At 36.1% G+C, this 15,863-nt stretch overlaps 1 protein-coding gene across 3 annotated transcripts; it reads right to left on the bottom strand.

Annotated features, from left to right (window-relative positions):
• Positions 1-1,887: 1,887 nt before the first annotated feature.
• Positions 1,888-15,844, bottom strand: ptpa (protein phosphatase 2 phosphatase activator). Of its 3 annotated transcripts, none has more exons than XM_067407891.1 (10): positions 15,711-15,844; positions 13,599-13,708; positions 11,286-11,372; positions 11,047-11,172; positions 10,664-10,781; positions 9,073-9,172; positions 8,731-8,855; positions 8,120-8,220; positions 6,473-6,580; positions 1,890-4,278 (listed from the first exon to the last, which is right to left on the bottom strand). In XM_067407891.1, exons 2-10 carry the CDS (start codon positions 13,632-13,634, stop codon positions 4,204-4,206), a joined length of 876 nt encoding a protein of 291 aa, XP_067263992.1. In that variant the 5' UTR covers positions 13,635-13,708; positions 15,711-15,844; the 3' UTR covers positions 1,890-4,203. The 3 variants fall into 3 exon arrangements, with proteins under 3 accessions (XP_067263993.1, XP_067263992.1, XP_067263991.1); XM_067407890.1 differs by lacking the exon at positions 15,711-15,844 and adding an exon at positions 15,351-15,427 and having other exon boundaries at positions 1,891-4,278; XM_067407892.1 differs by lacking the exon at positions 15,711-15,844 and having other exon boundaries at positions 1,888-4,278; positions 11,286-11,375.
• Positions 15,845-15,863: the final 19 nt, after the last annotated feature.

Raw genomic sequence — 15,863 nt, 5'->3', positions numbered from 1 at the left:
AATCTTATAAACAAAGTGCAACATCCTTAGCACATCTCATCTGCCATTTCCACAGCAATTAAGGTCAAAGTCATTATACATTTGCCACATTTTCCATATCTCACTAATGTTATTTAGATTTCTAATCAAGAACTAAAGGGCAAACATTTCATTCAATGGCTCTCCAAACTGTGCATGTACAATTTTAGATACTAAAATGGATATTCCCAGCATTGTTTACATGTTTCGTATCACCTGAAATTTAATTTTAGATAGCCTATTTGCCATTACCTGTGGGATATTAAACTGTCACCTGTAGGCCAAGAATAAAACATCTAATGACAAGGGAAAGTATAGCCTACGCACCATAAACAGAATAAAACAAAGCATACAATATAGAAAACCCTACATTCAGAATGCAAGTTTCGCAGCAAAGATCATTGCCCCAAAAAGCAAACTTTTGCCTGACGCGCGCGTCACGTCTTATTGGCGGGCACTGTGTTCAAGGCGCGCGCACTTTTTTTAGCCAGAAACTCTCGCTAAACTTGCAGACTGTGTTATCTCTGCTGTATGCCACATGGTGGTGTTCTTCAAAATCAATGAATGAAGGTATTAGAGCGCCTATGTAGCGGCACCTCGGGCTGACCTCGAATCCGCTGCTCCCTGCAACCCCCTCCACCCCTCCCCTCCCTGTCCTCTCTCCGGTCTCTCTCTCTCTCTCATCTGTAGCCGAAACCTCTCGACTCCTCTCAATCTGAGATACTGCACCGCAGTACGCCCGACACATCACCGTCCAACATACATAGGCTATTATCAGGTCGTTGTCTTGGCTGTTTTCGACGAATATAGCCGTTTCGCGCATTTTTAAATGTCAGCAGGTAATGCGGTCGCGCGGTATGTTTGTATGTTACATTACGACAAGGCATTTAAAACCGTTAAAATACGTTCTAGCTTGGTTTGTAGTGCGAAGGACACGTCTTTGAAATAACTGAATGATTCAACAAGGTTAAATTGATGTCGGCTTAATGAGCGTAAAGTTACATTTAAGCCCTTTGTTTGTTTTGTTCTGAATAGGCTCATATTAGGGAAAATGTGTCTGTGCTAACGGTACCAAATCTATTTTATCAAAAGACCGTTTGTATATTTGTTTAATTTTTGACAGGCTGTGTACTACATAGTCTGTGGTGTGTGGCGAGCTCCTCCGCGTGGCAAATGCGGGAAACGCTACCATGGAGAACGCGCGCGCGCGCACGAAACAAATGCAGATTTTCTCCTGCTTTTACGACGTGAAGGAAGGATCCATGCGCCGTCAATTATACACGTACACAGAACATTCAACATAGACAGCACGTGTTTCATTAGCCAGTGGACGTGATATATATACTAAATACGCTTCTGTTTACACTCTCCAAAATGAGCAGCTTTGTGAAACGGTAACATCAAATGTTAATGAAGACAAAAGGCACGACTTTAATCTTATCTTATCTCAACTGCGCCTGTTGAACTCAGCAGTGGAGCCTGCGTCTGAATACAGCTGAATAGAAACGGGGGAGGCGGATGGGTGTTGGGGGTAAATTCGACATGCGTTCGTGTCAATTACTCAGCAAGCTGTGCGGAGTTTCACAGTGGGGCGGCTGGACTACAGTGACTGGGCAGATGCTGAATTTGCCAACCACTGAAAATGACTCAACTGAAAAGACAGAATGCGAAGCGGCCTGTCCTGGGTGTAACGTTAGGTCTTGTGGAGCACTTTGTAGATTAAAAAAAACCCACTAAAGATTTTTGCTTCAAAAACACCTTATTTTATATAATAAAATGAAAATCACCTTATCGAAAGCAATATAAATGCACCGGGCTGGTTGAAATAAAACCATGTCCATTTTCATCTTTTTTATTCAACATCAGTATTTATGTTAAATGTACATATTATATATATATATATTAACAATTTACCCCAAAATCATATAGCCTACCCCAAAATCATAATCCTCTACATATCCTTTCTTGGTAACACTGTATTTTAGGGTCTTTTAACTAGTTGCTTATTAGCATGCATATCACTAGAATATTGGCTATTTATTAGTACTTATTAAGCACATATTAATGCCTTATTCTACTCGACCTTATTCTATATTCTTAATCCTTCCCAATACCTAAACTTAACTTCCTAACTATTAATAAGCAGTAAATTGGGAATTTATTGAGGGAAAAATCATAGTTAATAGTTTATATGTGTTCCCTATACTAAAGTGTTACCCCTTTCTTTTATACATGAGGTAATTAAACCTTTTATTTGCATTATATATCAGTTTTAAATTAATTATAGCATGTCACATACAGGACACTGCTGAAACTACTTAGAATTTCAGTAAACTGTATATTTTAATGAGGAAAAGAAACCTAATTCAAAAATCGTTAACCCTCTACTATTAGAAGTCACAATGTTAATGATTCAATTAAAGCTTAATTGTGGTGGTTAGGAAGCGGATAAACATCAAGTGTTATGTCCCATTATTAACCCAGTAGTTCCACTGCATCTCAAAAATTTAAACACATTTTTATTAAATACTAGTAACTCAAAAAGCCCATTTTAAGACACTATTTTGACAATGGTTAGTCTTGTGAAATTAAGCCACTTAATTTGAGGTTGGTCACAACAAACCCCTTAAACTAAGCAAACCATTAATCACAAAGTTTCTTTGCAACCAGCTGCTAGCATCCAAACTAAAGGAATTGTTTTGTAACATAGAACACCTAGTAGGGCTGCATTTCCTAAAAGCACTGTAATCCTAAGTAGATCTTGAGACCATTGATGCCAATGGTTTGCATGATCTACTTAGGCCTACAGAGCTTTTAGGAAAAGGCAATCCAGGTCTGTTCGTTCCATATTAACCCATGATAAACAAAAACGCTGGTTTGCTTAAACCAGAAAAGTTGCCCAGGACTAAAAACGGTTTGTAATGTGCCTCTCATTTCAAAATGATTTCACTGTCAATCCAGGACACCGTTTATCAATGTAAAGTGTGCTCGCGACAATGTGCAGAACAATGAAAACTTACTCTGTGAAGGACAAATGATATTTGTGCCCATGTAAAAAGTGTTCATAGATGTTTCGCTGGGATCAAGTTACCGCATTTGAGTAACAAAACCTTTGCACTAATATTTCAGTAATTTTAACATTCATGTAACCTGTTCTTTAAATGATACCATCTCCTGAAGCAAACTGAAACCATTTATTTACACACAATAAAGTTTAGAAATCAAAAATGCTTGACTGATTTAGCATAATGCCGAACTGGTGGATCCAAATTCATTGCTTTCATTTAGCAACGGAAGACTATGGTATTAGCTACATGTGGCTGCTTACAAACTATAAGGGTTAAGCCTTTTTGACATTTTTATAAACCAATTACTCGTCCTATTTTCAGTTAAATGAATATGAAAGACATAAGCAGAGCCAAAATTGTAAAACTGAAGTGGTTGACAACTTATAAATGTCTTACATAAAAATGACACTCATCAAAACCATTCACAGCAAAAACACGCCTCGGCAAACTGAACAGCAAGTTACTCAAGAAGTGCTTTTTGCTCCATAAACTCACCAACACCCGCACACACACAAACACACATTATTGTTCATTGGCCTCAAATCTTTGCACACAGGAAATGGAATCCATTAAACCAAAACCAAGCCTTCAACCATTCATTGTGATAAGCTCTGATCTTTATATACACATAAATAAATATAAATGCCAATCCAGATGAAAATGTATATGTGCATATCTGAGTTGAGAGTGCTCACTACAGGTGTCTTAGTAGCAGTTCAACTTCCTGCTTGCAGGGAATAGATAAATAAAACCATAAAGACAAACTGCATCACTAGGAGGAATATCAGAAGTGTGATTTCATATGCACAACTAGTAGATTGTGAAGAGCAGTGGTGTTCAGATCTACCGTCCTGCAGAGTTTAGCTCAACTCAATTCTAATACTCCAGAACCAGATGATCAAAGTCTTCAGGTTCACTTAAACATTTTAGGATAGGATGTATTAGAATAGGTTTGGGACTAAACTCTCCAGGACAGTAGATCTACAGGAGTAAGACCAAGCACCTCTGGTGAAGAGAATGCATAACTGAGCTTTGTTAACATGACTGAAGCGCTCTTGTCCAAAGTCAGAGTTTCGATTGTACTCTCTGACAAGGTGCTAATTCTTTTTGTTGTCTCTCATGGGTTGACTGGCTGGATGGAGAGCAGGCTGCCAAACTTGAAATGCTGGATGACGGGGAATTTTTCTAGACACTGTGAGAGGGCGACAGAGAAAGAGTTTACTAGTATCAATTAACTCTGCAGCAAGAGAATAGATTTGCTAGCTTTCAAAATGTCTAATAATGCCATGGTGTCCAAACAGGATAAAACTATAAATATACAGAGGTATATTTCTACACACACACACTACTGTTCAAAAGGTTGGGGTCAGTAAGATTTTTTGATGTTTTTGAAAAAAAGTCTGTTATGTTCACCAAGGCTGCATTCATTTAAAAAAATAAAACAAAAACAAAAAAAACAGTAATATTGTGAAATATTATTGTAATTTAAAAGAACTTTTCTATCTTCTATCACACGATCCTTCAGAAATCATTCTAATATGCGGATTTGGTGCTCATAAAACGAAGTTGTGCTGCTTAATATTTTTGTGAAAACAGTGATACATTTTCTCAGGATTCTTTGATGAATAGAAAGTTCAAAAGAACAGCATAGGAATCTTTTGTAACATTACAAGTCTTTAGGCCTGGCCCATATAGTCGAATAAACATTAGTTGACCAGAAGAGGGTTGGTTGACTAAATTTTAATCAGTCGGTTAGTCGCAGAAAGAAAACTCCACAGGAATTGGCGAAGTCACGCAGCGACAGATCATTAACACGGCTGGTTCGTGCGGTAATATGTCGGGCAGAAAATCCAAAGTGCTGTGGGAACATTTGGAGAAGGTAAAGAATGACCACAAAAAGGTGACGTGCAACCTCAAACATGACTTATCATTTAAAACATGCTAGTAGTAGCCTATAACCACTTCGCATGGCTGCTCGCTCTATCATTAACGTTAACCTAGATAAATGTGTGCTAATAGCCGCATGTCCAAGTGTTCATGTGGAGTGAGGAAGCTAAATGTCGCACTTACTGCACGGCATGTTTAACTTAAATTCCACATCCACACCATCAGAGCACATCTTCTCAAACGCTGGTGTTACGGCTTCATTGTGAGCAAGACATGGAGCTCATTATATGAGAAGACTGAGATCGGAGTGACGGTGATTCGGGTATAGCCTAATTGTCCAAATTGTTGTAGTGTTTCAGTTTGATGCTATTTATTTATTATATATATATATATATATATATATATATATATATATAAATTATTTTAAGATAAGGTTTTTTGCATTCTGATCTCAGATAAGTTTATGTGATGTTTGCTGGTGTCACTGCAGCAAGCTTTATGTGCGCGCCTGAGCGCTTTATTTTTTAAATGCATTATTATGGTTTCGTATTTCTCCTCCAACTAATCGACTGATAGTTTAAATGAACGACTAACAGTCAATTAGGAAAATCTTTAGTTGGGGGCAGCCCTACAAGTCTTCACTGTCACTTTTAATCAGTTTACCGTATGCTTGCTGAATAAAAGACAATTGACTATGAAGTGTATAGGATCTTCAAACTACACATAAGGCCAAAGGAGACGAGAAGGAAAAGCCTGTATTTCATGTATTTCAATGTAGAAAAAGAGAAACTGAGACAAAAGCACACTGAAATGTCGCACAGATACAGAAATAAAACCTTTCATATATAAAACTTCCATATGAATCGCTTTCATACTCTCTTAGCATTTAACTTAAAAGACATCAGTAACAGTCATGAGTCCCCGGCTGATGGAGTCAAAGAGAGAACGAGAGTGTGATATATACGGGGGTGGGGAAAGACAGACAGGGTGAGAGAGAGAGAGAGAGAGGGAAGGAGGAGGGGAATTTGCAGACAGACTGGCCCCTCAGCTTCGCTCTGTGCTGAAGGGAGAGGAGGAGGAGGGAGCACCGGCGTCTTCTCAACAACACAGGATGTGGGCTTTGGAGGAGGGGGTGGGGCACGCGGTTCTTCCCCTCAAACGCATGCTTGCCCCATTAACTCTTTCAGCTCCGGTCTTAAAACTTAACATCTGAGAATCTATGGCTTGGCATTTATAATGACGCATATACAAATGTCTCATGCAGACTGTATGAGTGGGTAGCTTGCAAAATACTGCTTACTGAACAGACTGTTTTATATATTATATATAAAATATATATATTTTATATATATATATATATATATATATATATATATATATATCTCTATATATACCATTTACATACTCTATATAAGGAGTCAGTATGACACTAATTTTAATACATTACAACATCAAAAACTGCTGACATGTGTTAATGTTTACAATAGCATTATACTTACTTCCGCTTTATACATTCGTATGAGACCTTGATTTACTTTGGACCAAGAAGGAACAGCGCTGATGTTCCAAAGCTGATTTGAGTGCTCAGCAAAAGGGCCTGTTTTCATCTGAAGAGAGGAAATATACATAGTGATTAAGGAGATGATAGTAAACTTAAGATACAATGGGCAATTAACAACATTAAAGCTGGATTTAATGGAGCATAATGAAATGCACAGTCATCTACATTAGTTATAATAATAACTGCATTTTAAAGTACAGTTATTTAGTGTTATTTATTCATATTATTATTTACAATACTGTAAATGTGTTCATTATCTGTAAAAGTATATTCTGACTAAACCTGTGTCTTTATACTTATACTCTATATTTTTATTCCTAAATGTTATGTCTCTTTTTATATTTATGTGTGTATTGGAAGGTTCAATATCAAGGTAAATTGGCAATAAAGCTCTTTCTGATTCAGATCTCAGAGATGTTTAAACATGATTGATTTGAGGTGTATGGAAACCCTACAAGACTACTTAGAATAAGACAGCCACACGTTTAACTGTGGTAAGATCTTGTGTGTGGTGATCACAGACCAAAGAAAAGGGCAAAGATAGAGAGAGAGAGAGAGAGAGAGAGAGAGAAAAGAAGGGTTATATATCGCATATTTCATATGCAAAACAAAAATTTAAAAGGATGAAAAAAGCAAGATTTTTAAATGTTTTGGAAAGAAGTCTCTTATGCTTACCAAGGCTGCAATTATTTGATCAAAAATACAGTAAAAAAAACTAATATTGTGAAATATTATTACACTTGTATATAACTTTTCTACTTCAGTAAATTAATGTATGAAAATGTACTTTATTTCAAAGTTGAGCAGTTGTCACATTATCCTTCTGATGAATAGAAAGTACAATGGAACAGCATTTACTTAAAATCTTTTGTAACATAAATGTCTTTACTGACACTTTTGATCAATTTAAAGCATCCTTGCCAAATGAAAGTATTTTTTATTTATTTAAAAAAAAAAAAATTTACTGACCCTAAACTTTTGAATGGTAGTTTATGTATGTAACGTAAACAAACATAACAGTATTATGAGAATATTATCATAAGATTATGAACTCTTCAGTTGTAGTGGTAATTGACTTATCATCATCAAGTCACTGTACTATGAGGCCTATTCATAAGAGTTTATGAGAGAGAGGGGTAGTGGACTGCCCTTGGGAAAGAGCACTTTATGAATGGCAGTGCTGTGTGGCTTTACTCCACACACACACTGCTCTCGTCAAGCCGGACTTTCCAGAGACTTACTAGCCCCTCACAGAGGAATGGAGAGAAGAAGAGAGAGAGGAAAAGAAAGAGAAAGGAGGGGGTGGGCCCTAGGGGCCTTAGGAGTGATTCACAACAACGTGCAGGGAAGGAAGGAAATGACTCATGTGAGTGGAGGCCAAACACAACCTCCCTGAGAGAGAGAGAGAGAGAGAGAGAGACTTTTAAACTATAATATTGTAAGTATTTACATGAATGGAACGTACGAATGTTTCTGTTTGTGTGTGAACAAAAAAATTTGATCCTCTCAACAAAATGAAAATGACATTAAAAATGGTCTTGCCATCTTACGCTCAAAACATGACCAGACGCCAGACAACACACACCTCATTGATGAATTTAATGCACTCCAGAAACATGTAATCTTGGTGGTTCTCGTTTACGGCCTTCTCCTCCAAAAAGTGTCGGGGCTCCAGGGTTGGGTGGTCTACACAATAGACAAACAGACACACAGAACAAACACACAGTGCAATTACTTGGTGTGACCACTAGGTGTCTCCATGTTTGTCATTGCATGCAACAATTAAATCAGGATTTGACCAATTAAAAAACAAGTTACAATTTAAAATAGTTTTTGTTAATTGAAATAAAGCTGAAATAAAATAAAATACAAATATTAGACTTAAACTAAAATGAAAATGTTGCCTTTCGACAAACTAAAATTAAATAAGTTGTACTGCAATTACTAAAACAAAACTGAAAAACAAACCAGAATTAAAATGAAAGCTTTTATTTTTATATTTTCAGTTAACTCAAAAATATGAATAAATACTATAATAGTATATAAATAATACTAAATATTGTATAGGGGTCTAACAAATAGTTGAGATTGGTCTTGTTAAAGACTAAGCATGGCAGTATCTCCCTGCCAGGATGCAATTAATACTAAACATTACAGAATAAGAGCCAAACCTGGCAACGAAGAAGGCGCCGTTACCTATAAGCTGTGAGCTCCCCCATATAAAGGGAAGAAACTGGAAGTCGTCAAGGCCCCATACACCCTGACTCCCCGCCGGCTCCATCCTATATGTCTTCTGCAGTTTGCGCATTACTCGCAGATACCTAAACCAGATCACAATGTTTGATGCAAATGAGTTCTCCACAGCTCATCTTTACACCATCAACCACAGCTGTAAAATACACTGCCAAAATTGTTTCGGCATTTAGTGTGCAGTAAATTGCAAACTGGTTTAGTGAAGTTGCTGGTGGTTGCAGATCTCACCTGAGAACAATGAAAGTTATATTCAAAATAAGTGAAGCAATAAGAAAATTCACTAACTTTTCAAAAACCTTAAATACGATGGCCAGCTGGTCCTCAATGCGCAGAGCTCCCACCTTACAGAGACAGCAGAGGAATGCAGCAAATGCTGCCTCATGACCTGCACACAGAAACATGTTATTTCTTATGCTACATAATGCAATCAGAATTTTCTGCTGCTCATCTGACAGCACCATTGAAAAAGACATTGTATTTTGCCTAATTTGTGAGCTTACAGTCTGAACTGAATGTGATGAGATATAAAATGGCATTGTACCACATAATAATGGCAAGACAATTCTATTTCTATTGCAGCGTCCTTGCTGGCTACATTTAAATGAACAAATGAATGACTCTTATGAGCTGGATCTTTTAATTATTCTCACAAAAGTGTGAATCATGCCAGACTGTCAATGAAACAAGGACTGTTTTTAAGGTCTGAAATCATTTAAATCAGTCTCTGAATCATGTTAAGCTCTCAACATCATCTAATTGTTTTGTGTTTCAACAGCACCCTCTAGTGGCTATTGTGAAAAACTACATTAAATCTATACTTGGGACACTTTCATGGGTACATTATGGACCTTTTTTACATTTCCAAGGTTCTCAGAAGCAGAGGTCATCATAGTTTGGTAAACTTCTACAAAGGAAACTATAACAAATATAATTTTTGCGTTCTCATTTGCTCTAATAGCATAATTCACGATAGCATTTCTATTTAAAAAAAAAAAGAGAAAATATATCGAGACGAGAGATTGATTACGTAGGTCAGAAAATAGAAAGATGTCAAATTTCGTCACTCCATCAGCTATTGTATTAGAAAGACTCATGCGGCAGCATCAACTAGTATTCTGTCATTTAATGCTAATGTAATATAACACAAAGTGTAGTGTTATAAAAATACAATCAATTTTCAAGAATGAAAATATGCTGCATATCTCAACTGCCAGGAAAATGAGTAGGCACTGAGCTTGTCTGAGTTCACTATGAAATGTAAGGCAAATAATGTTTTCAGAGATGAAGGCAGACATTTTATCTTTTGTTTTGGTGTAAATTAATCATTTAACACTAAACTGTCAATAATGTAAACAACTGGGAGACCACAGATGGTTGTCATTCACTGTACTGTATTAATGGAAAGTCAGTTCATATACAGATGTTTAATACAAAGCATTTTTCCAAAATTAAGTTTTAATAGCATTTTCGTGCCATGACCGCTTAGGCGGGAACGTAATGTAGCCATGCGCACTTAAGATTGTCTCCTTCTAGCATTTAATGCTGAGGAAAAATCTAGTCTACTAGCCTCCAAAGGACTGGACTAGTAAGGAAACAGCCTCACTAGGAGGATACAGCCTTCCCTTTGAGAAGCAACAATGTTAATAACCGTGGAAACAGTCTAAAAATTATCCATAAAACAGGCGACTTTTTCAAAGTAAAAATTTGAAAGTATAGTTGACGCTTTCTCTGTTATTCTCTCTGATGTGACAGTTGAATATACTAATGATTAATACATAAAAGTGACATTTCTCTTCAAAAACAACTATGGAGAAACAACCACACACAAACATATAAGAAATGCAATTACAATAAACACATATTTTCAAACACAGACCTGTGCCATAGTCGATCCTGGTGGAGTTGCCCACAGACTCCTTCAGGTACACGGCTATCTCTGGAGCAGCATCATGGCGGTCTGATGGCAGAACGGTCGTGACCAGTGTCTCTGCCCCCTGCAAACACAAAACTCTCCTATATCATTTCACCTCAAACCAACTGCCCTAAAATACAAAACAGCACTGAACAAATTATACAATGCCATGAAAAAGCAACCAATTCTTTTACTTTTATTCAAATACTGCCCTGAAAAGTCCAATAGAAACACAACAGAACAATAAATAATCAAATGTGTGTTAATACATTCTGAAGGCACTGTGATTTCAAAGCAAGTTAAAACAGTTTAAAGGTAAACATTTTTGATTTCATATGAGTGTTTACCTGCTCCAGTTTGGCATACCATGTGCGGTAAGCTTTATTGCCGAAGCGAGAAGGCTGGTCTACTGGTGGCGTCTCATCAATCCAGCAATCCAATGTTCCCAACATAGCAAGCAACTTCTCCACTGTCTAATATGAAAGAAAAGTATGCAAGCATATTTCTATGAGCATATATACCAGTTACTTCATCCGTTACACAAAATACACATACAGCAGTTTAGAGAAGCAAAACAGTGACCCACCTCAGACACCTGGTATTCACATGTAAGTTTCTTTCCCTTCACGCCCTCATTCATGGTCAGAATGAATCCCATGTAGTCTTCGTATGCCTACTTACACAAAACAGAAACTTGCTCAAACAATGTAAATATGTTTAGATGTGCTTTTGTGTTTTCAAAAACACCCTGAGTATTAAAGGGATAGTTCACCCAAAAATGAAACTTCTGTCATCAATTACCCATCTCACCCTCATGTCGTTACAAACTTGTAATACTTTCGTTCATATTTGGAACACAAATGAAGATATTTTTAATGAGATCTGAGAGCTCTCTATTCCTCCATAGACCGCTACACAACTACCACTTTGATGCTTCAAAAAGTTCATAAAGTGATTGTAAAACTAATCCATATGAACTGAGCGGTTTAGTCCCAAATTTTCTGAAGAGGCTCAATCGCATTATACACCGAACAGATTTCATTTAGGCTTTTATTCACATATAAATATTTATCAACGCACAAATTTGTTGTGGTAAACGGAAGCTCAAGCATGTTCACTTGACATGAGAACCAACGAGGTTCATTCTCGTGTGTTACGCAGCATGTTTGAGGTTTGTTCTCGCGTGTCAAGCTTGTTTATGTTCACTGATCAATGTTTATGTGAATAAAAGCCTTAATTTAATCTGTTCATCATATAAAATGATAGTGTCGTTTCAGAAAATTTGGACTAAACCACGGTTTACACGTTTTTTTTTTGTTCGGTTTTACAATCTCTTTATAAACTTTTTGAAGCGTCAAAGTGGTAGTTGTGTAGCTGTCTACAGAGGAACAGAAAGCTCTCAGATCTCATTAAACATATCTTCATTTATGTTCTGAAGAATGAAAGTCTTACGGGTTTAGAACAACATGAGGGTGAGTAATTAATGACAGAATTTGCATTTTTGGGTGAACTATCTCTTTAAAGAAACGCTATATATTTGTAAACATCAAAGGTTAATATCTCGAACTTGAAGTCATTCATTTGTTTGTGTGATTTCAACAAGACTGTCACTATGAGTCAGTGACCTACTGACTATAGAATTAGCTCTTTCTAGGCCATTGATTTTCATTTCTGTATTTTAAACATTTCTAACAAAGAAAAATACTGGGTGAACCAGTACAGGAGTAGAATATGCAGAGGAACTATTAGAACTATCTCTTTAAAGGTGCCGAAGAACATGTTTTCAAAAGATGTAATATAAGTCTTATGTGTCCCCTGAATGTGTCTGTGAAGTTTCAGCTCAAAATACCTCATATTTTTTTTAATAATTTTTTTTAACTGCCTATCATTATAAATGCGCCGATTCAGGGTACGCGGCCCCTTTAAATCTCGTGCTCCACGCCCAAGAGCTCGCGCTTGCCTTAAACACCATAAACAAAGTTCACACAGCTAATATAACCCTCAAAATGGATCTTTACAAAGTGTTCATCATGCAGCATGTCTAATCACGTAAGTATGGTATTTATTTTGATGTTTACATTGATTCTGAATGAATTTGAGGCTGTGCTCCGTTGCTAAAGCTAACATTACACACTGTTGGACATTTATAAAGAATGAAGTTGTGTTTATGAATTATATAGACTGCAAGTGTTTAAAAATGAAAATAGCGACGGCTCTTGTCTCAGTGAATACAGTAATAAACGATGGTAACTTTAACCACATTTAACAGTACATTAGCAACATGCTAACGAAACATTTAGAAAGACAATTTACAACTATCACAAAAAATATCATGATATCAATGATCATGTCAGTTATTATCGCTCCATCTGCCATTTTCCACTATTGTTCTTGCTTGCTTACCTAGTCTGATGATTCAGCTGTGCACATCCAGACGTTAATACTGGCTGCCCTTGTGTAATGCCTTTCATAATGTTGGGAACATGGGCTGGCATATGCAAATATTGGGGTCGTACATATTAATGATCCCGACTGTTACGTAACAGTTGGTGTTATGTTGAGATTCGCCTGTTCTTCGGAGGTCTTTTAAACAAATGAGATTTATATAAGAAGGAGGAAACAATGGAGTTTGAAACTCACTGTATGTCATTTCCATGTACTGAACTCTTGTTATTTGACTATGCTGAGGTAAATTAAATTTTTGAATCCAGGGCACCTTTAAAATGTAATGGTGCTGCTGCAACTAATTGCACAAGATAAATTGTGTAAAGAACAGAGCTTCCTATTATTATCTTTAAACTCTAAGGATACGGGGGAATAAGACTGAAAGTGAGCTACATTTCCCTATATCTCTCGATGTAGCAGACAAACTACTTTCATAGTGGGTTGTACAACATACCTGTGATCTTTTCCATTTTCCCATATCAGGCACCATGCTAATCTCCTTCTTTGGCACTATGTAGCTGAAATTGACAGGACTGGGAAGCTTGTCATCCTCATGGGAGGAGCCTGTGCAAGAGACAAAACATGTCCAATTTTAGTGTCAAATTAATGCTATATTGATACTAATAAAAAACTAATAAGAACTAAAAATATCAGATAAAAATTTGGTTTCTAAACTATTTTAGAATATATCTATTTAAAATATATATTATATCTAAAAGATTTATATTTATTTTTCCATTGGGTTTCATCAACAATATCTTAATTTGTGTTCAGAAGATGAACGAAGGTCTTACGGCTGTAAAACAACATGAGGGTGAGTAATAAATGACATTATTTTCATTTTTGGGTGAACTAACCCTTTGACTATAATCGTTAATTACACACAGGCAGTTGAAAACTTGTATTCTTGTGGTTTGATAAGAGACCTTCATGACTTTGTGTGGCAATGAACACCACACTTCAATGTGTGTAAATGCTGGGGTAAAAATAAAGTAAAGATATTGAAATAAATGTCTAATAACAATGTACAAACACAAAGTTCTGTGGTTTGACCCTTTTGGCATACTGACTTTAAGTACTTAATTTACTATTAATTTCCACACATATATTTCTTTCTACTTCATTTTAAAGAATAGTGGGAAGACTGAGCAGCCACACTTCGGTAAAGTTGGTTTTATATTCGCACATTCGGACTTCTGATAAATTCAGACTTTCCAATAAATGTGCAATAAATTAATGTTTGTGAATTTTAAGCAGCGACATGATATTTACAACGAACGATTGTCAACTTACAACATTTATTCACAGTTGATCAAAATAGGCAAGTATTGTTTTAATGGCATATTTACTTGTGAATGTCCACTGAACGTCCAATGTAGTGTGATTAACAAGGCTATTGAATACTGATGTCCGAATGTGCGAATATAAAACCAACTTTACCCAAGTAGCATCCACTTGCAATAAACCCCCTTACAATAATTCCCTTACACAAAGAGGTTTCTTTCGTATCCTGAAGCAAAATATACAAGATAGTCTATGGGTGTACCTAAACCTTAAAGACCTCTGCTGGTTCTGCTCAGGAAACATAAGCTTATATCACTGTACAAAAGAGCATAATGCTCATAATTCTCTAACCAAGTGTGATAAATCCTATTTGCATACAATGTTTATTCCAACTATTTCCCAGAATGTACTGTCAGAGATAAACTACCTATTTTATTTATTTTATTTATTTTTTTGAGCAAAAAAACTTTACATTGCATTATACACAAACATATCTGAAAATAACAACATGCTGCACTCTCTTTTTTAAAGACAAGTCCTGATGCTCTATTTACAGATGGGTTAGCCAACTTTTAAACTAAGTGTGTTCAACCGCTAGGCCAATTATTTTCGCTAAATATATCTCAAAGAGCACTTTAAGTAATTTAATATTGCAAATAAATAATAATCTCGGTTTATATGATCACATAAAATGCGTAATGACATATATATCATATATTATATGTGCACGTCGCAGAGCTGTCAGTCTATCATTGATTCATAACATGAGGCGCGGCGAGACCGCAACTAAAGCGCACACGCACGTCTCTTTCTCCGCTTCAGATGCTGAACGACAACATGTATAATAATAAAATTGATATTATTGGTATCGTCGCTACTGAATTATCCGCGACTGAATGAAGATATGATTGATGTGAATTACCTGACGACTGCTCAGTCTCCGCCATGTTTACCGTTGAACATGAAAACACAACCCTTGAACTCTCACCCGCAGTTTCGCGAAAATAATACTCGTTATTGCATAATATGTACATTTAGCAAGTGGTTTTATTTCACGATTTAAAATGTAAGAATCAAATTACGTGTTGTTAACTATGTAATTATCATCAATGTATTTTTATTTAGATTTTTTTTGTTATCTGTGATGTTTAATTATGTATTATTTAGTACAAAATACAATAAACATTAAAAAATAATTGAATGTTGCATTGTCGCATACATTTATAGTAAAGTAAAATGCAATTAGGAAAACTATTAAGAATAAACAATTCTGTAACGTTACCTTGAAGTGTGCAAATTTATCTTATGACTGTGAAATTTAGTTCTAAAAGTTTTTAACAATAAATTAAAGACTTCGTCTCTTTATTTTCATAAATAAAACGTCTTTCATTCACTAGGAAGATGACGCAAAGGGGGCTGGGCTTGGAGTGTGTTT

Source organism: Chanodichthys erythropterus, chromosome 13 (genome assembly GCF_024489055.1).
Source record: "Chanodichthys erythropterus isolate Z2021 chromosome 13, ASM2448905v1, whole genome shotgun sequence".
Lineage (NCBI taxonomy): Eukaryota > Metazoa > Chordata > Actinopteri > Cypriniformes > Xenocyprididae > Chanodichthys > Chanodichthys erythropterus.
This window is presented reverse-complemented; position numbering and strand designations above follow the sequence as displayed.